General features: G+C 39.2%; 2 protein-coding genes across 5 annotated transcripts in view; one reads left to right on the top strand and one right to left on the bottom strand.

The window, feature by feature from the left end:
* PLXNC1 (plexin C1) overlaps positions 1 to 9,877 on the top strand; it is a 237,013-nt gene extending 227,136 nt beyond the window's left edge. For both annotated transcript variants that reach the window (XM_031940840.1, XM_031940839.1), the window contains 4 exons: positions 729 to 876; positions 6,017 to 6,157; positions 6,286 to 6,360; positions 7,580 to 9,877. In XM_031940840.1, coding sequence (XP_031796700.1) covers positions 729 to 876; positions 6,017 to 6,157; positions 6,286 to 6,360; positions 7,580 to 7,684 — 469 coding nt within the window. In that variant the 3' untranslated portion in view covers positions 7,685 to 9,877. The remainder of the gene's footprint in view (positions 1 to 728; positions 877 to 6,016; positions 6,158 to 6,285; positions 6,361 to 7,579) is intronic.
* A 1,365-nt stretch (positions 9,878 to 11,242) lies between these two features.
* CEP83 (centrosomal protein 83) overlaps positions 11,243 to 21,743 on the bottom strand; it is a 112,045-nt gene continuing 101,544 nt past the window's right edge. For all 3 annotated transcript variants that reach the window (XM_031940841.1, XM_012550561.3, XM_003771028.4), the window contains 4 exons: positions 20,265 to 20,394; positions 14,096 to 14,199; positions 12,564 to 12,753; positions 11,243 to 11,851 (listed from right to left, as the gene is read on the bottom strand). In XM_031940841.1, coding sequence (XP_031796701.1) covers positions 11,747 to 11,851; positions 12,564 to 12,753; positions 14,096 to 14,199; positions 20,265 to 20,394 — 529 coding nt within the window. In that variant the 3' untranslated portion in view covers positions 11,243 to 11,746. The remainder of the gene's footprint in view (positions 11,852 to 12,563; positions 12,754 to 14,095; positions 14,200 to 20,264; positions 20,395 to 21,743) is intronic.

A 21,743-nucleotide genomic window follows, 5' to 3' on the forward strand; every position in this document is an offset into this window, starting at 1 on the left:
TTTTATAAGCTGTGTACTAATAGGCTGATTGGGATACTCTCTAAGACGCTTAAGTTACAGGTAAATTGCATTTGGCAGTGATGACAGATAGAAGAAATCACAGGTTCCTGATGGCTGTGTCACCATGGCCAAATCACTCCCCCACCTTCACTTCCTATCTCCTTGAGTGTCAGTTTTTCTCTTCATTAAGATGGAGTGAGGGGGAGAGGAAATCTTTGCATTAACTACCCTCACAAGGTCATTCATTGTGAAGAATGACTGTATCAACCTTAAAGTAAATTATTGTCATTTCGGAGAGGATGCTGTCTTGCCGGTTTCACATTTCAAGTTGTCTCCCTATACCTCTTCCAAATAGGTCTATACCTCAACCCACTAAGTCTTAGGAAATCGTAGTCATCAGCCTTTGGGTTATATTATAGGTTTGAAGTTGGAAGTGACCTTAGAAGTTATCTAGCCCAACCCTTTTGATTTACAGGTGAGGAAACTGAGATCCGGTGAGGTAAAGTGTTTTGTCTGGGATCATTCTGGTATTAAGTTGCAGGCTTTGGACTCAGGTCCTCTGCCTCCAAATGGCACACATTTTCCACTGCATTATGGTGCTTTGAATAGGTATTCTTATTATTCCAATAAAAAGGTAAAAATATCAGTTTCTGGAATATGATATACATATCATGAGTCTCTGGGGAATTAACCTATTGACAAAGAAAATCTCCTGTTTTATGGAACAGTCTTCCTCTTCGTTTCTGGGTTAATATCCTGAAGAACCCTCAGTTCGTCTTTGATATCAAGAAGACGCCACACATAGACAGCTGTCTGTCAGTAATTGCCCAGGCTTTCATGGACGCATTTTCTCTTGCGGAACAGCAACTGGGGAAGGTGAGACATAGCTTGCTATTTCCTGTATTTATACTGTAATCTATGAGTTTGAAGCAGTCTGCCTTTCTTGTAAACATTTTAAACCATCTAAAAAGAGACCATCTGGATAGTATTCATTCCATTTATATTCAAAATTGCCTGTGGATTATTATTTACACCTTGGTTTGTTGTTGCTAAAATAATACAATTATATATGAACATATTGTCTACTCCAACCCCCACTCTTTGCCCCAACCCCCACCTCTCCATATAGTGTAAGATCCTTGAGAGTAGGGATTGTTTGATTTTTATTTTTGTATCTCTTGCACGTAGTAGCTGTTAGTATATACTTGTTGATTGACAATGAAAACCAAAGTAGCAGAAGGTGTGGTTTTGTCCCCTTATTTGGAAGCTCTATATTTGGGGGAGAAAACAGAGGTAGGCGGGAACCATCCAACCTTAGAGATTTTCTTACTTTCTGGGAAAATTATACATTAAAAGCATTTTAAGATGTTAATAAAGAGAAATCTCTGAAATTCACATAATCCTGTTGGGTATAAATATCAACAAAGGATGTCCATTTGAATATAACCCAATGATTTCTTGATGAAAATAATTTTCCTAGGATTTCTATTTACCATCAGCTTTCCAGATTAGTAACACATTATGAATACTGTTTTTCTGACTTCCTCCTTTGATCAAAAGCACAAAGTAAGAAAGCTTACCAACATAAGAGGAAAAAACAGACTTTGGAGAAAGTACCTTGCATGACATCTGAGGGCCCTAAAGTATTTGAACTTCCTAAGCAACAGCTGTGGTTGAATTTTCTGAAAATGTTTATAGGAGGCTTTGGCTCATCTCTAATCACATTTTTGGAGTGTCTGGAATGGAGTCAACTGCTGGGATGCTAGTTGATTCATTTTAATATGCCGACAGGAAGATACTAATGAGAACAATTAATACAGTTCTATTGGTTAGATTCTTGGTAAACTTTATCTTCAACATAGCTCACTCAATTTCCTGGGATCTGAATTTGAACCACAGTGATAGGCTATTTGTATCATTATTTATTTATTCAATAAACATTTACGGGAACTGGGCAAGCACTGATGATGCAAAGACTAAAATGAAGCAGTCTCTTCCCTCAAAGAGTTTACTTTCTGTTGGTGGGGCTGGGAGAACTGCAGAGGTACAAATAAACAAATATAAAAGACATATGTTGTAATTTCTCAGAGGGTGCCAATCTTTGGGGTGGTCAGAATAGACTTTGTGTAATAAGTAGAGTTTAGTTCGGCCTTGAAGGAAGCTGGGGATTTTAAGAGGTAGAAGTGAGGAATACTGGCGTGTAGGACAGCCTGTGCAAAAGGACAGACACCGGAGATGAAATATCATATTTGAGGAGCAGTAAGTAGGTCACTTTGGTTGGCACACAGAATGTGTAAGACAGGGAAATGAGTAATCAGCCTGGAAAAGTAGGGCAGACCAGACGTTGAAGGTCTTTAAATGCCAAGTAAGAATAATTAATCTGCATGGACTAGAAATGGCCTTGAAGTCAATAATACTTGGCTTTAGATCCACCTTTAATGTTCACTGGAAGCTAGGTGGTGCAGTAGATAGAGATGCTGGACCTATAGTCAGAAAGACCTGAATTCAAATCAGAACCCGGACACTTAATAGCTGTGTGACTCTGGACAAGCCACTTAACCTGGATTGCCTCTGTTTCCTTATTTGTAAAATGAGCTGGAGAAGGAAATGGCAAACACTGCCAAGAAAACCTCAAATGTTCTCACACGGTCAAATACAGCTGAAAAAACCTGAAAGCTTCATTTGAAAATGAGCCCAATAAAAGACAAAAAAGGTAGGCATTTAACAGAAGTGGAAGAGATTAAGAAGATGTGGCAGAAATACACAGAAGAACTATGCAAGAAAGATCTGAACACCCTGATAATCATGATGGTTTGGTTACTGCTCTGGAGCCAGATGTCCTGGAGAATGAAGTTAAGGAGATCTCAGGAAGCCTTGCTAACAATAACGCTAGTGGTATGAAGAAATGAATGAGCTATTTGAAATCCCCAAAGGTGGTGCTGTTAAAGTGTTGCACTCGGTATGCCAGCAAATCTGGAAAACTCAGCAGTGGCCACAGGATTAGAAGAGATCAGTTTATATTCTAATCCTAAAGAAGGGCAATGGCGTTACCAAACAGTTGTGTACGTTTCACATTGTCTGAAAGGTAGCCTTCCACGATATGTGAACCAACAATGACCAGAGAAACAGGCTGGCTTCCAAAGAGGCAGAGAAACTAGAGACCAAATTGCCAATATTCACTGGGTTACAGAAAAAGCAAGGATCTACTTCTGTTTCATTGACTACATTGACATTGTTCCTTTGGCTATATGCATCACAATAAAATGTCCTCAAAGAGATGGGAGTACCAGAGCATCTGACTTGTTTCTCACTTGGTCCCCAAAGCAACAGTTTTAAACATGGAAGATGGACTGATTTAAGATCGGGAAGGGAGTATGATAAGGTTAAATATTGTCACCTTATTTATTTAACTTAAATGTGAAGTGCACATTTGCACTTCTGCGTGGACTAGAAATGGTCTTGAAGTCAATAATGCTTGGCTTTAGATCCACCTTTAATGTGGAAAATGTCAGACTGGCTGAATCAAAAAGTCAGAATTAAGGCTGCCAGGAGAGCTATTAGCAATCTCAGATAGGCAGATGTTAGTTGGCAGAAAGTAAAGAAGAAATGACCCTCTTAAGCTGGTTTGAAGCTTTGACATCACATAATCACACAAAATCACTAAGATCATGGCAACTGGTCCCACCTCTTCCTGGCAAATGGAGGGAGAAGAAATGGTAGTAGGGCCAGACTTTATATTCTTGGGCTGGTACCTGCAGCCATGAAAGACTCGGAAGGAAAGTGATGGCCAGTCTGGATGCAATACTAAATCAACTTGCCAACAAAACTCTGTATAGTCTAAGCCATGGTTTTTCCAAGAGCAATGTTGGGTTGTGATAGTTGGCTAAAAGGAAAGCCGAGTGCCACAGAATCGATGCTTTCAAATTGTGGGGTTGGAGATTTTTGGGAGTCCTTGGACAGGAAGAAGGTCACATCAGTCCATACTTAAGAATTTAATTCAGGCTATTTGTTGGAAGGTCAAATACTGAAGATGAAGCTTGAATATTTTGGCCACATGATGAGAGGGTGGGTGTCATTAGAAAAGACTTTGATACTGGGAGACTGAAGGCAAAAATAAAAGGGGACAGCAGAGGATGAGATGGATAGATAATGTCTTAGAAACAACAAACCTGAGCTTGGATAGACTTTAAGAGAAAGTAGAAGGGGCCAGCTAGGTTGCGCAGTGGTTGTTAGAGCACCAGCCCTGAAATCAGAGGACCTGAGTTCAAATTTGATCTCAGACACTTAACACTTCCTGGCTGTGGGACCCTGGGCAAGTCACTTAACCCCAACTGCCTCAGCAAAAAAAAAAAAAGAGAGAGAGAGAGATGGTGGAAGACAGAAAGACCTGATGTGCTTCAGTCCACAAAGCATCAGATGTGACTGAATGACTGAAGAATCCCAAAAAGGTAGCACAACAGTATGGGGCCTGGAGTCAGAAAGACCTGAATTTAAATCAAGAGACTAATTGTGTGACTCTAGGCAAGTCATTTAACACTGTTTTCCTCATCTGTAAAATGAGCTGGAGAAGGAAATAAACTATTCCAATATTTTTTGGGGGAGTGAGGCAATTTCAGGGTCCCCCAAACAATTCTCAAATACTGAATGATAGATGAGCCCGTGATCTGCCTTGGATGGGGAATTTCCCTGCCAAGAGGATCACAGATAAAGAGCATTAAACAATCTTGTCTAGTCCAAGGATCTTAAAACTTCCAATGGGAAAATGTAGGCCTAGATAGGTAGAGTCATTTGTTGAAAATTACACAAGTATCATCATGACTCATTTGGGACTAAAAGGGATCTCAGGGGACATCAGTCAGTCAGTAAGCTTTTATGAAGCCCCCTACTGTGTGACAGGGACTGGGTTCAATGCTGGGAATAGAATGAAGAGGCAAAAGAGGGTCCCTGCCCTCTGGGAGCTTACTGTCTAATAAGGGAGACAAGAAGTAAACAAATGTCCAATATACAGGAAAAATAGGAAATAATTAAAGAGGGAAGGCCCTCGAATTAGGAGGGATTGGGAAAGCCTTCCTGTAGAAGATGGGATTTTAGCTGGGATATAAAGGAAGCCAGGAAAGGCAACTGGCATCAACGAGGCTGGACCACATTCCAGATGGAGCGTCTAATTGGTGATAACCTCCTTTTTACAAGACTTTACTTTTTTTTACTCAAATTACACAAATTGTAAGCACCAGAGACAGAACTGGGTATTGCACTACCTCTTTACATTGATTAGATTTCTCACTTTGATAAAATTACAAGTCCACACCACTGTTTCTATTTTATGCGCTGCTCTTTTGGCTCTGCTTTTTTTTTTATGTGACTTGGGATTTTATAGCTGCTATATAAGTCTTACCAGACAAGATATTCACAGCAACAATGTGAAATTTGTAGGCTAATCAGTGACACCAAGAGTACCATTCCTTGTGGAAATTTAAGTTCTGGAACTCGATGAAATGACCATCCTCATTTCTCTGCTCCTGTCCCTTAAGAAAAAAAAAAAGAAGTAGAATAATCTTAAATAGCTAATGCCAATTATCAATTATTCACTGATTCCATGATAATATAAAGAACCCACTCACTTTCATGACAATCAAGTCTACAATCAAATCCTTCACAAGTACCGAAATGCACTGATGGGTGAGGATGGGAGCAAATGTTTTAATTTCAGGCTTTTACTACCATTAGTAATGAATTATGATTGAAATGAGGCCCATTGTTACAGTAACTCAAAATCATGTAAAATAATCATTTGCGTTCTTTTATGAGAGGAAGGCAGACTATATTAGCATTTATTTCACCTGAAAATGAGTCACAAAGTGATGTCAATCAGTCATTGTAGTTCAATGCCATCTGTATGCTGGCCACAATGACTAGATGCTAAGGTTTGGAGACAACTTGGAATAAACGTGTGCTGTTTAAAACTAGTTATCACTCTTTACTTTTCTTTTCTTTTTTTTTTTTTTTTTTTTTAAAGGAGGCACCAACTAATAAACTTCTTTATGCCAAGGATATTCCAAACTATAAAGAGGAAGTGAAAGCTTATTATAAAGCAATCAGGGATTTGCCTCCATTGTCGTCTTTGGAAATGGAAGAATTTTTAACTCAGGAATCTAAGGTATGACTAGAAAGCCAAAGCAGGCTGATATTTGTTGAATTCCTTTTTTTTAAAGTTGTTTTTTGGTGTGTTTTTTGCCTTTTTTATTTTTTTGACTCTCAACCTTTTTTGTTTAATCTTCCTTTAAGAAACATGAAAATGAATTTAATGAAGAAGTGGCCTTGACAGAAATCTACAAATACATCGTAAAATATTTTGATGAGGTAAGTTTTCTAATTAGAATAATCATTTCTCTCTTCTACCTAAGGATGTTTGGGATTTAGATTGGGCTTTGTTACTGATCTGGGCTGAAGTTTCAAGAGTCATGAATTGGGTGGATCCTGGCACAAAATAATGGAATTCTCCCAATCCTGACCCCTGCTTATAGACTTAATTTCAGTAGGGGGAGGGGGAATAGAAAAGGAAAGAGCATATTTATTAAACATCTACTGTGTGTACTTTGCTAAGGGCTTTACAATTATTTCAAAAAGTCAACTTTTCCCATTTCATGTGACTTGATGTTAAATGGGGCTGGCTGACTTGTACTTAATCATAAATTAGCACTAACCGCTTTAGTAATAGCTGGTTGTATTGCCTAGGTTTGGTACTCAGTGATGAAATGATGTCCATTTCTTTTTCAATACAAAAAGAAAGATTATTTCAGTAAGCCATTCTCCACCATTAATTAATTCCCGTTGATCTGGGTTTTTCTTTTGGAATTCATGCAGAAGCATTCATGAAGTACAGAGTCTCCAAATATATGTTAATCCCCCCCTTCCCTCATTCCCCCCACTCAGTCATGCTGGGCCAGGCTATCCATGTCAGTGGTGAGAATAGCTCACCCTTTCCATTTTCTACTTTGAAGACCCAAGTGAAGCAATAAGGTAGGGTAGAGGTGATGAGTTCCTTCCACATGATTCAGCATCCTTGTTTTCAAGGGGCAGGGGTGAATAGGGTAGAACTGGGGAAGGGGAGGGTGGAGACCTGTTATTCTCCGATCAGGGTGCCTGACCCTCCCTCTCGAGACCCCTTCTTCCCGTCCCCTCCCTTCCCCTTCCCCCCGGCCTGCTGCATTGGATGGAGGTGAAACAGCTTCCTGCATGTTGGCTGCCTCGGTTGCTTGTGGTGCTTGGAATGGCTATGATCATAATGCACATAATCCGGCCAGTGAGAGGCTGGCCTCCTATCTGGAAGTAAATAAACGGTATTTCATGGGAACTGCTATTTCCAGCAGAAGTGTTGTTGATCCTGTGATAATGACTTAGTAAAAAAAAAAAACAACTTGCAGAATGAGTATGTAAATGACCGAGGCAAACGTTGGCATCTGTTTCATGCAGATTTATTTATTTTTTTTACCCACTCATGGCATTGGGAATGCACAAAGGAGGGAGTTGTAATGCTTAAAGCCACATCATCCAAAATAACTGTTCTAATTGTCAACAGATTCTAAATAAACTAGAAAGAGAGCGAGGGCTAGAAGATGCCCAGAAGCAGCTTTTACGCGTAAAAGTCCTATTTGATGAGAAGAAGAAATGCAAGTGGGTGTGAACATCACGTTGTGGCCTGGCTTTCAGATGGTGAAATTCTTCCGACAGCTTGGAACAAAATGGTGGCTCGAGCTTCGTTGGCGCCTTTAACAAAAATCTTTGCACATAGATTCCTGGAATCTTTTGTAGGAGACCAAGGCACATGCACAACTCTTAAGAGAAGCTGACCAGCCATTGTGCCTGTTGTAAATACTGTGGAGACCCTTGTGTAAATATAGATGTCGTGGTGGTTGTAAACAGCCTCCTCGTTTACAGAGCATACAGGGCCAGTAAGCAAGTGTCAGTATTATTGTAACTACAGTTTCCACTTAAGCACAATGATTCAATGGTTTTGTCTCAAAACTACAGCTATGTAGCACTTGTGATGACACTGAAATCCAGTAGTGAAAGGATGCCGCCAATGCCAAACGCAAAATGTGAAAAGTGGAGGGATCTCCTGTCCACGATGAGCTGTGGGTGGCGGGATATTGGGGCAACCTTGAGGACTTGCAGTGTCGACGCTCGTCCCCAGTAGTTCTTGGAAAAGGTGACTGCAAAATGTGGTGGTGTGTACACTTAGCATTTGTGTGTGTGTTTTTTAAACCAAAAACTTAACAGTGTGGCAACATTGTTGAAAGGGCTCGTGTTTTTCAGTAGTCACCAACTGCATTCCATCAAACTCACCTGTATTTCACCAGTGGCCTAAAGCAAGTGCTTTAGTTTGTTTGGATGCAGTCGCCATTGGCCGTGGTGCTGTGTTCCTGCCTTGTGTTGCATACTTGTTTTTATTCAAAAGTACCAAACGTACTCGATGGTGAACGTGTTTGCTGATAAAACTTGCGTGTTCATTTTTTTAAAAAACCCTCCTTGTTATCATTTATTATTTCTGTGTACAAACAGCACAAGAATTCGATCAGAGCTCTTTTGGGTAAAGTGTCTCCAGTGTCCATCTTGCCATCTCCAAACTATCACTTCCCCACATCCTCCTTGCTTTAGGTCTCAGGTGAAATCAATGGGTATTAACACCTGTAAGTGTGTGGTAAGATGATGATACATTTTACATTACATTACATGAAATTGCTGTACACACTGAAGTATTATATCTATATAATGGCCCAAGGCCTGAAAGGTTTTAGTATACAGCTTGGTATCTTTGTCTTATTATGTATTTTTAAAAAGTATTCCTCAAAGGAAAAAGTCCAAAAAAAAAAAAAAATACCCATTTTCATTCATGCCTTCGTTCAAATGATCCCTTTTCTAGTGATACTGTAATCTTTTATTGCTGGTTTTGTATCCTGGATTTTTGCTGCTCATGACCAAGTTCAATACCACTGTGTTTCCCTTATTTGCAGAAGAAATAAATTGTCATCACTGTCAACCTTTCTTGTGGCACCTCACCCTTTGGGCTGAGGTTCAGAATTCCCAGTTCCAGCCTATGAAATATTTCTACAAGTCAAGGATCTCATGCCCCTTTTAGAAGCACTTGCCAACACTGTAGTTAACATCAGGTTTAAAATTTGCATTTTATCTAAGATGAATGCAAGTGTCTCTCCTCCCGATCACTATCTGGTGGAGAGAGAAGGGTCAACACCCAAACAATGAGCAAGGAGAATAGTAAATGCCCTAAATAGGCACTTTTCCTGATTCCCATAGCTTTTGACCATTGCCTGTCCTGTGGACACACCTCAAAGATACTACCAAAAAGTCTCCCCTATAGGTGTAAAAGGTAAGAGGATGGGCCCCCAAATAAAGCTGCTACCTTTTGAAAGAAACATGGAGTTTTTGAACGAAAGAGTAGGTTTGGCAATCAATTGTAGAAGAAAGAACTTCCCAAAAGATGGCCCTTCTTTAGGGTGTAGAAGACTACAGAAAGGGTGAGAACTCAAATGATCAGCTGTGGCTTTATCATAGTATTTGCTGAATAATACTTGTTAGGGTTCCCCCCCCAAACCCCTTGGCACACAAGTATTGCGAGGGTTGGGTTACCAGCTAACTCTTCCAGTGACTGTGCTGGTGGGAACTTTGGGCAAATTGTTTACCTCTTTGTGCCTCAATTTCTGGAAAATCTTTCTAAGCTACCTCACAGAGGTGGTGTGAAGACTCACTGATGTTTGTAAAGTGCTCGTCGATTCTCCCATGGAAAGCATGATCTAAAGCAACATTTTGGAGCACACTAGCCCAAGGCAGTGAATGGCCTGATCAGACGTGCTGAAGACAATCAGTAACTGAGTCCATATTAAACAGCAGCCAGAGAAACAACTGTCAAACAATTTCTATTGTTAACTTTATTTTCTGATTTGGGGTGGTCAATTTATTTATAAGCTTTTTTTTTCCTAACACTAGTGTCTACAGCAGCATTTTATGATTAATTCTGTTACTTTTTCAGTATTAGAATTTAAAATCAATTTCTTGTATACATGATTGAAGCTGTTCTTGGAGATGAATGTTTTAAATGTGTATATCCAAAATAAACACTTTGATGTATCAAATGTTATTCATTTGCCATGTAAATTTACTTTTATCATGTCTTTCTAACTTTTTAAGTTATTTTATGGAAATATTAAGAGAATTGTGAACAGAAGATAGTAAGGAAGTTTAGTTCTTATTAAGTGGACCCCTAGCTAATTAAATTCCTGGACTTTGATATTTACTTTCTCTCAAATAATCACAATTCATATTTTTGTGGCACTTTTAGGAAGACTTCTTAATAATTAATAATCCATTTTGTTTTGTAGAGTTAAGATTTCATTATCTGGAATGAAATTATTCCAGTTTTTCCCTAATGATGTTCTATAAAAAGTTGGGGCTTCATAAAAGACACCATAGTATGAAGTGAAAAGACCCTTGGAACTGGAATCAGGAACATACTATACAACCTTGAGGAAGAGTGAATTCACCTCCCTGGGTCTTAGGTATACAACATGAAAGTAATTGGGTTACTTCATAAGACTACCTCGAAGATTAATCAATCAATTAATTAATTAAATAATATGTATGGCAAGTGCTATGCAAACAATAAAATGTGCAAATGTGAACAGGAAGGGAGAGTGACAATTTGGTTTGAAATTTTCAAAACAATGTGTATAAATACAAGAAAGGGACAATTCTAAAACTTTTCAATGTAAACAAACATGCAGTAATTCAGTTTCAGCACCAGTTTTGTCACCTGCTTCCCAGATGACTTAGGGCAAAATTATGTCCCCTTTATCTGGCCCCCAATTTCCTCCTCTGTATAATGGTGAAAGTGGACTAGTGGTGGCCTCTTGAGTTCTTTACTAGGATTCTACGACAAGCCTAAAAGCAGCATGAAGTTCTAGCTCTGCCTTCTGAGACTGAAGAGAGAACAAATTTTACCCTCTCCATGTAACAGGGCTTCCAATATTTGAACACAGCTGTCACATCTTTATTCCTCCTCGATTTCCCCCCTACTCCAACTTCATCTCTGTTCCAGTAGCCCAAATCTTCTACCTGATCTCATGTCATGGATTGAAGGCCCTTTATCATGATGGTACCCTTTCTCATTTTCCTGCTAAACATATCTGTTATACAATCAGTGTCAAATTAAAAATGAGGCAATACATTATGACAAAAATATTTATTAAACTTTTAAAATATGTGCATTTGATAAAAGCAGACATTCATAATGAACAACAGAAGTGCCTTTTAAGAAAAAATGTTTAGTTATAATCGAAATTGGGATTATTTTTATCAGGCCTTCTGATTAACGATTGTCTCCAAGACAATAGGGAATCAGGTTTCAGAAAGAATGTACTCAATCAAGAGTAAAAATTAAGAAAATAACTTTAAACTTTGATATCCCATATCAGTTCCTTTTAAAATGTATGTGTTTATACTTCTTAAAGGGTTATAAGTAACATCCTAACAAATTATTGAAAACGATTCTTTTAATAAAGCTGCTTGTTTTTAGTGTATACTTAAGCAACACGGCACATAGTCGGTACTTTTTCCAATTATAGGCAAAATGTTCCTTTTGGCAAATGGGAATCAAGCCTCTAAAATTCCACAAATGTGACGGTTTCCATTTTTATTGAGTCACTGATTTGGTGGGACTAATGTTGCAACGTCATTCTCCAGGAGGCCCGAGCTCTTCCAGCTGCTTTCTCTGAGTGGTTTCCAGTTCTTCCAATCTTTTCCGAAGGAGACACAGTTCTCTTTGATGCTCCTCTTCCTTAGAACCGGGGAGAAACACACCAGAGTGGAGAATTAGCACCCTTTCCTGGCTCCACCACAGGCCATGCTGCTTTCTTTCTTTACCCAGTTTGACCTCCAGTAAGAGGATGGGCACATCTGCCTATATCAGTCTATCGGGGTTAGCAACCCCCATTCCTGGCTCCTCTTTTGCCTCCCACTGTAAGCCCAAGCAAGCCTCATCTTCTGGAGCTACAAATTTCAGCAGGGAGCTAATTAAGAAATAAGAAAGTACTTCCATATCACATCTGTATTCATACAACTCCCTTCAAAGGACCTTAGTTTGCATAACAATTTATAAACAAAGCATATATTTCACTGAAACCAATGAAAGTTTGGAGCTTTGAATTGTCAACATTCAAAACTCTGAAACCTTTTAGTCTAGTGCTAGTCTTATATCACTTAGGTAAGGTCTCTCCTTTCTACTACCTCTTTTGGGGACACTTCACTCCCAGAAGGCAAGCATGCAAGACTCCAATCACTGTATTTTAGGGCCATATAAATTGCCATAAAATAGGTGGTTTGAAAGGGGAGAAGATCTGGAGGCATAAAGGAGAGTTGTGGATTTTTCAAAGGTCTTGATTATCAACTATATAGTCAGAATTTAATTGTAGAAAATTAAATCAGTAAAACGATACTCATCTAATTATTTTTTCCTACATAAACCAAACAAAATCTGAAAATATTCTTACCGGAAGGTGAGGGGGGAAAGATGTTTCCACGCCAGAAGGCAAGGGTGGTGACAAGAAATTAACAGAATTGAATGATGTTGCTGGGGGCATGTTGGGAACCAAGATTAAAGTTCGAAATTCATTATGTCTTCTCTGTATATCCTTCAATCGTTTTTGGAGCTTAGTATAGTCTTCATATGGCACATTTTGTCTTTAAAAGAGAAGAGTCACATTGTTCCCCTGAAATACATCCACACTTCAATATGCTCTGAATTGGAGAATGTTTATGGGCCTACTCTTTTTAAATAAACAATGCTACAAATAGGCTACAGAGTTACTCTATAATGTAGATCATCAAGCTGAGGGCTTAGTAATAATTAGCTCAGTTCTTCAAAAATCCTCATTTTATCAGAATAGGTGATTTCTTGTGGTCCTAGTCCCCCAAATTTATTAATTAGTGGCCTCTTTGCTCAGGCTTTGCTGTCATAGTTGGCCTTCAAAACTCCAGTTCACCTTTGCAACACCTAAGGCCTAGGAATAAGACTTTGGTAAGTTGGTAGTTTTCGTTTTGTTTAGTTTTGGTTTTTCTTTTCTTTTTTTTTTTTTTTTTGCTGAAGCAATTGGGATTAAGTGAATTGCCCAGGATCACCCAGCTAGGAAGTGTTAAGAGACCAGATTTGAACTCAGGTCCTCTTGATTTCAGGGTTGGTGCTGAGGATTTTACTTTTCAATGTCACTGGATTAATTGTATTTTAAAGTAATTCTGTTGTTACTTGAAATCTCCCAAAATCTTTTTGAATCAAAATAATAAATTGCTTCTTACAACTTACAAAAGATGTAAATTGCAAATGCTAAATTTAAGAAAACAGTTTTTCAATTTAGGGCTGATAATTTGCTCAAGTGATGCCATTTATTTCTAGCAAGGACAAAGAACAACGAAGAGATGGAAGGAGAAGGTAAGGAAGAGGCATCACTTGTTGGGTTTTTATAGCCTGTTAGCATATTTGTTCAAAATTTGAACAAATTTGTTCATATGCTGTTCAATAAATATCAGCTCCCCAAAGCACAAATACTTGTGCTTAAGTACCCCACACATAAACCTTTCTTTTCCTCTGCTACTGCTAACTAGTGTCTAAATGGATGTGGAGCACAGAAAAGATCTACTTTCTTTTATGAAAGGAATTTGATGCTCTCTATTATGTATGGTCTACAATATGGTCTAAGTCCTCAGATCCTTTTTAGATTAAAGGACTCTTGATTCTTCAGAGTGAATGCTGCTGACACCATTTTCCTGGTATGAATAAAGCTGGAAGACTTAGCATCCTTGTCCCATGGTCCCCAGCTTACAAACCACCACCAGCTGGTATTTGGAGGGCTCTGTTTCTCAGAAGAAACTTGTGGTAACCAGCTTCCACAGGCCACTGCTGTGGTTTCCCAGAACCCACAGCCACTACATAACAAGGAAGTTTATAGGTAAAGGGTCTCAGAAGAAATCAAAGGTTAACAACACAAGTAAATTTCAACATACAAAAGAAGTATTGTATTTTTTTTACCTATTTAAAACCTGATTTTCTATTTCCAATTCTTCATTTTTTGCTTCTAGAAGTTCTACTTTTTCTTGCAGTTTCTTCATTTTGTTTTCATAAAGGGATTTTCTCTATAAATATAAAGATGTCTCCATTTAATGCATATAATAGGAATTCACAATCTCCTTTTTAGTTCAAATGTTCTCCTCTCCACCTTGCCAAAGTCCCACGATGCCTTTAGTTACCTTCTTTGAATGCTTTTAAAGATGAGAAGATTTTATTGAAATGACAAAGATATCAACCGTTTCCTTCTCATCCTTGACTGACCTGACAAACATTATAAATACTACATCAGAAAAACTGGTATCACTAACAAAATTGCATGTAACCAAAGAAAATTGTATTTAGATGGTATTAATTTTGTTTTGTGAAAGGTCATTCCCCTTTCCCTTCTTCCTTCCACCTATCTCAGTGCCTCATTTAGAAATCACAACCCGTGACTTTTCTCATCCAAAACCAAGCATCTCTTCACTAGGAAGGGCCTTTAAGACCTGGCCTTCTACAGGTCCTGGAGAACCATCTCAAGACTGCATCCAAGGGAAGAAGTTTTAATTGGTCAGCAAATACCTTAAGATCTTGGGACCAACATGGCTTGCATATCCCAGGTACTTAATAATGTTTACTGAAGTTGATTGAATCTGACTACAACTGGAACTTCATTGAAAAGGCATTTTCCAAAAATCTGAGACAAAAAAGTCAAAAACTTAAAAAAACCATCTTTTCAAAGGACTATTAACTTTTCAAAAAATACGAGATAATTTAACAGCCAGACCTGACTTTATTTTTAAAAATATTTCTGAAAATTAACTTTAATTCATGTAACCTTATTTAAAATTACATATAAGGAATAATCTCTTTTAATGAAAGAGCTAACTAGGTAATTTCTTTAAATAAAGGAATAATCACTGCTACAATTGCAAATATTCCATTTTGTAAAATTGTGGCACATGTCTAATGTCGATGTGGAGAAAGATTATTACAAAAATAAGATTGTTCATTTCTATTAATTGCAGCCTCTAAGTTTTCTGCTGCATTTCAGAAAAATGAATCACTGAATATGGCATTAGTTCTTTTAGGACTCATCTAGATATGTGGCCCATTAAAGCACTCCATTTATTCTCTTTTTTTTTTTTTTTTGAATGATGGATACTAGCATATTAAGTAATTAGCAACATCATCCATTAACAATCATTTGAAAAGAGCCCGGACCCTCTGCTGGGTGCTCAAGATGTGAGAAGTCAGACCAACAAAGATGTGATGGGTCCTTCAAAAGATTAAAAAACAACCCAATCTAAGGTAGCATGCTGAATGACATGAATACTAGGGGAGGTCAGAAGTGCACATGAACTGACTTTGCAAAAGTGGGAAATAGATAGACCTTAACAGAAGGGCAGCAATGAGACACTTGGAGAAGATGAGCATAATTCCAGGATGGGGATAAGCTTAGGTTGCCAGAATGATGAAGGGATCCTGCGGATCTATAGGAACACTGAAAGAGTACACCCAACCCCGTACATTTATGGATGAGGAAATGGAGACTCAGAGGTTAGTTACTGGCACCAGCATTAAGAAGAGTCAAGATTTGAAACCAGGTCCTATTCAAACAGTGTTTTTTCTATTCTACTGCAATTGCTTCTAAGGGAGCAGAGTTTTTTAGGGCTTAAAAGAAAAGCACAATACCCTTTGATCCAGCAGTGTTACTACTGGGATTATATCCCAAAGAGATTATAAAGAAGGAAAGGGACCTGTATGTGCACGAATGTTTGTCGCAGCCCTTTTTGTAGTGGCTAGAAACTGGAAACTGAATGGATGTCCATCAGTTGGAGAATGGCTGAATAAATTGTGGTATATGAAAATTATGGAATATTACTGTTCTGTAAGAAATGACCAACAGGATGATTTCAGAAAGGCCTGAGAGACTTACACGCAACTGATGCTGAGTGAAATGAGCAGGACCAGGAGATCATTATATACTTCAACAACAATACTATATGATGACCAGTTCTGATGGACCTGGCCATCCTCAGCAACAGATCAACCAAATCATTTCCAATGGAGCAGTAATGAACTGAACTAGCTATGCCCAGAAAAAGAACTCTGGGAGATGACTAAAACCATTACATTAAATTCCTAATCCCTATATTTAAGCACACATGCATTTTGATTTCCTTCACAAGCTAATTGTACAATAATTCAGAGTCTGATTCTTTTGTACAGCAAAATAATGTTTTGGTCATGTATACTTATTGTGTATCTAATTTATATTTTAATATATTTAACATCTACTGGTCATCCTGCCATCTAGGGAGGGGTGGGGGGTAAGAGGTGAAAAATTGGAACAAGAGGTTTGGCAATTGTTAATGCTGTAAAGTTACCCATGTATATATCCTGTAAATAAAAGGCTATTAAATAAATAAATAAATAAATAAATAAAAAAGAAATGACCAACAGGATAATTTCAGAAAGGCCTGGAGAGACTTACATGAACTGATGCTGAGTGAAATGAGCAGGACCAGGAGATCATTATATACTTCAACAACAATACTATATGATGACCAGTTCTGATGGATCAGGCCATCCTCAGCAACGAGATCAACCAAATCATTTCTAATGGAGCAGTAATGAACTGAACTAGCTATGCCCAGAAAAAGAACTCTGGGAGATGACTAAAACCATTACATTGAATTCTCCAATCCCTATATTTATGCACACCTGCATTTTTGATTTCCTTCACAAGCTAATTGTACAATATTTCAGAGTCTGATTCTTTTTCTACAGCAAAATAACGTTTTGGTCGGGTATACTTATTGTGTATTTAATTTTTATTTTAATATATTTAACATCTACTGGTCATCCTGCCATCTAGGGGGGGGGTAAGAGGTGAAAAATTGGAACAAGAGGTTTGGCAATTGTTAATGCTGTAAAATTACCCATGTATATATCATGTAAATAAAAGGCTATTAAATAAAAATTAAAAAAAAAAAAAAAAAAAAAGCACAGCAAAAAATGGAGAGCATTCCAGGCATGGGAGAGAGCCAGAGAGAATGTGCAGAGGCAAAAGATGGAGTATCTTGTTCATGGAAAAACAAAGAGGCCAGTGTCACTGGCTGAAGAATATGTGTTGAGGAGTTAACATGTAAAAAAACTGGGAGGTAGCAGGGAGCTAGGTTATAAAGGGCTTTGAATGCCAAAGGGAACATTAAAAAAAAAAAAAAGATTCTGGAAAGGATAGAGAACCACTGGAGTTTACTGACTAGAGGAGTGACTAGGGTCAGACTTGTGTTTTAGGAAAAGCTCATTTGGTGGCTGAGTGGGGAGTCCAGTGTGAGGCAATGAGGGCCAATGCCAGACTAGAGGCAATGTCAGAGGAGACAAGGAGGCAGATTCAGGAGATGTTACAAAGGCAAAATTGACAAACCTTGGGGACAGCAAGGTTATGGGGAGTGAGAGATAGTGAGGAGTCCAGGACAAATCTCAGGAGGATGCTGTTGCCTTCTGCAGTAATAGGTAAAATAGGATGGCAGTGGGTTTAGGGGAAAGATAACAAGATCTATTTTGTACACACTGATGTTGAAGATATCTACTGGACATCCAGTTTGAGATATCTGATAAGCAGTTGGAGGTGTGAGAATGGAGGTCAGCAGAGGACAGGGTCAGATTAAAAATCATCAGCATAGATGGAAATTAAAACCAGGGGAGCTGATGAGATTACCAAGTGAAATAGTTTAGGAGAAGGGGACTTTGGAAAGAACCCAGGGGGACAGCTGCTGATTGAAAGCGTGATAAGAAGGATCCAGCAAAGACAAGAGAGAGAATGGAGGGTGGGATAGGAGGAGAACCAGGAGAGAGGGGTGTCCCAAAAAACTAGAGAGAAAAGAATAGTATGGAGGAGAAGGGTCAAGGACAATGAGGACTGAATAAAGGTCACTAGAACAGTTCAGTGGAACAATGAGGTCAGACTGTCAGAGGGACTCAAACACATGTCATCTAATTCAATAATCAGTTGGCCATGAGTTGGAAAGCCTTTGGTAGTTATCCAACCCAGTGATTTAGAAACTGAGTTTGGGGAAGGAAGATAAGGCTCATGGGGATTATCTCCACTATAACTCCACTACTCCTCTATCCATGACCGTGCACCTGCTCCCCAGATGACCTCTGCTGGTCGTGCAAGCTCCCCTCCAGGGAGGGGGGGTTTGCCCATGCAAACCCCCCTCCCTGCCCCCATGGTTACCTCCTGGTAGGCAGAGGTGCTACCTGACAGGGCTCTGCCCTCTGCAGAAATGGCTGGGAAGTAAGACATACCTTTTGCTTCTAAAGCAGTGAGACTGAGCTGTGCTGGACGGGCTACAATCTGCACTGTCCATCTCATTATGTTATTTTTTTCCTTTCAAATCCACCCCTTTAAATCTCCCAAGTTGTCAATATTCTCTTTACTCTTGCCTCTTACCCTCCACTGATACTGCTCTTTCCAAACTTGCCAGTGAACTCAACTGCCTCATCTGTAAGCCCTTCCTCAATCTCCATCCTTGCCAGACTCTCCAGCATGACACTATTGACCATGCTCTCCCAGATTAGTCTCTTACTTCTCTGGACTGCTGAAAAGCATATGTTTATCATCTCTAAGAAATCCTATCTGACTACTTTAAAAAACTTGGAAACAGAATTTTCCTCATCTTTTTAACCATCTTCCAAAAGGGTTTCCACTTTCTTCTGAAAGTGGGTTTCAAACTCATTTATCAAAAAATACAAGACCTTTCATATAGATTGTTTATAAGAACAAATGATTGACATCAAGTAAGACAGAAATTTACTAGCTGGGATTCAGCAATAACTTTTGAATTATTGGAGGATGGAGTTGAAAAATGAGTATTGTAATTTAGTGAGCAGAGCCAAAGATACACTTCTTCTTTTTAAATGTTTGCAAGTTTGTGAAATATCTTTTTCAGCTGACAAAGTATTAAAACCAAGTTATAAAGATAAGCTAAATTTAGAAGCAGATGCTTGAATTGCTAGAACACAAAGTGTTTACCAAGATCTTTGAAAAAGAATAAAACATCTTTAATCACATTACTCTCCCTAAAAATACCATTATTTGAATGAGAGCAAAAAGGTCTTCTGTACCATTAATAAATAAAATTTTAAATATTCCTATTTTTTCAGATGCAAACTTGAAAACATTTTATTGAAAGGAATGTATGATGAAAAATATTTAGAGATTACTAAACTATTCCAAACCCATAAACAGATGAGGAAACTGAGGCCCAGAGAGTTTAAACTCTGGCTTCCAAAGAATGGCAGTGACACACATACGATTTGTTTTGGTGACCTAAGTCACTATTGGATCTCACTTTTGCCTCAGAATCACACAACCTCAAACCAACTGAATAAAAAAAGAAGTTTCTATCAAAGATACTTTAAAGGAAAACTTCCTTAAAAGAAGTAATACCAGATCTCTTCATGTCAAATGGTGGATACAATTTGCTTTCCTACCCCATTCTAGAGCTTAAACTAGTAAAAAGAAATTGTCTGATGAAGTCATCCTGGACCACAGAAAATCTAGATCTCACTTGTACCACACACAGCCACTATGATAAGACAGCAAAGAGACATAAGACAAGTACATAGGCAAACAACAGATTCTTATATTCAGATGAAAAACCACCTCTACTCATTATTTCACTGTTATGAGAACATTTCTTTGCCTGAAGAAAAAAAGGGCAAAAAGTCTGAAAGTGTGATGGGAATTCACTGGACTCTTGAGCCATCCTGAGCAGTGGCCCCAGTGACCACACAGGCACCTCTCAAGTTCAGAACAACTGCTGATGCCTAAACAGTGTATCCTGTGTTAATTCAGAACACTTGGGAAGGGAATAACCAATGGAACGAGCTTTGTGGCATCAGTTTCCTGATAAGGGGCACAAGAGCACTGGGCCTGGAGTCTGGGGCAGACTCTTACAAGCGTGTGACCCTGTACGATTTATGGTACCCTGCTTGCCTCGGTTTCCTTCTCTGTAAAATGAATCAGAGAGGGGAATGAAGAGCCACATAATGCCAAGAAAACCCCAAACACAGTCCCAAAGAGCTGGGCACAACTGAACCACGGAGTCCCCGACACCAATAATAAGCAGCCACTTGCCTTTTTCTGAGCAAGTGCAGCTCGCTGCAGTTTCTCTTTGGCCTGGCTATATTTCTCTTCTTTTTCTTTGATGCACTCTTGGAGATTATGCTTCTCTTCCAACCATTCTATCCGCTTCCCTTCCAAGGAACTGTCAAAAATAAATTTGAAAGAAAAAAAATTTTTTTTAAAGAATTTATATCCCTAAACCACCTAAGATCACATTATATTATAACAGCCAACTCACTACTAAGTTTCACCACAGAATCACTGACCATGGAAGCTGGGGAGGCTCTCAGGGGTACCTAGTCCAATTGTCTTTTGGGCAGTTTGGCCAAGGCAAGCCCAAAGAGGTGAACAGAGCTGCTTGGGCCTCCGGTTCTGAGGCTAGGGAGGGGGGAATGAGATAAACCCAGCAATCAGGAAGAACTGGTTCCAATCCTGGCTCTGACTTTTCCTCTGGGACCTCTCCAAGGTTTCCTCATCTAAGGATATTAAAGTCACTCTGTGATAGCACCAGTTCTCTCCTAAGGAAATCTCCCTCCATCCTCAAGGGCTCTGGTTCTTAGTCTCCCTGAGCTCACCAGGAGGTCCAGCAGGGCGTTCTTCATGGAGCCACCCCTGGGCCTTCCTGTTCACTCGCCCCCACTGCGCCCCAACATGATTGGTCCTCTTCTCTGTCCATCAACCAGCCCTTGGATGTCAGCTTCCATTCTTGTTCCTCTTCAGTGTGTGCCTCTAAGCTGCTTCCTGCATGGGCACATGCACATGCAGGCACCCAACACACATGCATGCACACACGTGCACACATCCATTATACACTTCTCCACTGCCCTTGGGCTGATGTTTCTTTTCATACCTTCAGGGACAGTTATTCATAACTCATGACCACACAGCAAAAACACAGAAGGCTCAGGTTAAAAACTCTGGGTAGCAACCTCTGCACTGAAGCCTGTTCTCAAACAGCTCAACTCTGTGCCTAAATCACAGTCTGCAGAGCATCTCCCCCCAAGACTGCTGGGCAGATCAAATGCGGTCATGTGTGTCAGAGTCGTTGCCTGCCTCGCCATCATTACTTACACCACACACAACACACTTGCTCTCTTGATAATGTCGCCCATGGTAACTAGACACTGATGAGATCTGTGAAACCGACCCTCAACTCTCCGCGTATGCCTCAGTTTCTCCAACCCTAGGGCAAGGCCTGGGATGCATGATTTCCACCTTCTCTGAAAACTTAGAGTAAGGAAAAAAAGATTTCCTTCCAAGGGTGAGATGCCCTCCAATAAATTTTCTAGCCAACATCCTTGCTCTTCCCATCATGGACTCACTTCTCTCAGAGCATGCTTCAAGTGACCCTTCTGACATCATTTCTGCTGCTCACTTGTCAGAGCCAATGGTTTGCTTAGGTCAAGCAAGAGCTTTCACCACAGAGCTTCTCATTTGGCCCCTTGATCTTTGTATGAACAAGTTCAAGTATGAAAGGACACTAACAATTGC

The sequence above is a fragment of the Sarcophilus harrisii genome, chromosome 5 (genome assembly GCF_902635505.1).
Source record: "Sarcophilus harrisii chromosome 5, mSarHar1.11, whole genome shotgun sequence".
NCBI lineage: Eukaryota > Metazoa > Chordata > Mammalia > Dasyuromorphia > Dasyuridae > Sarcophilus > Sarcophilus harrisii.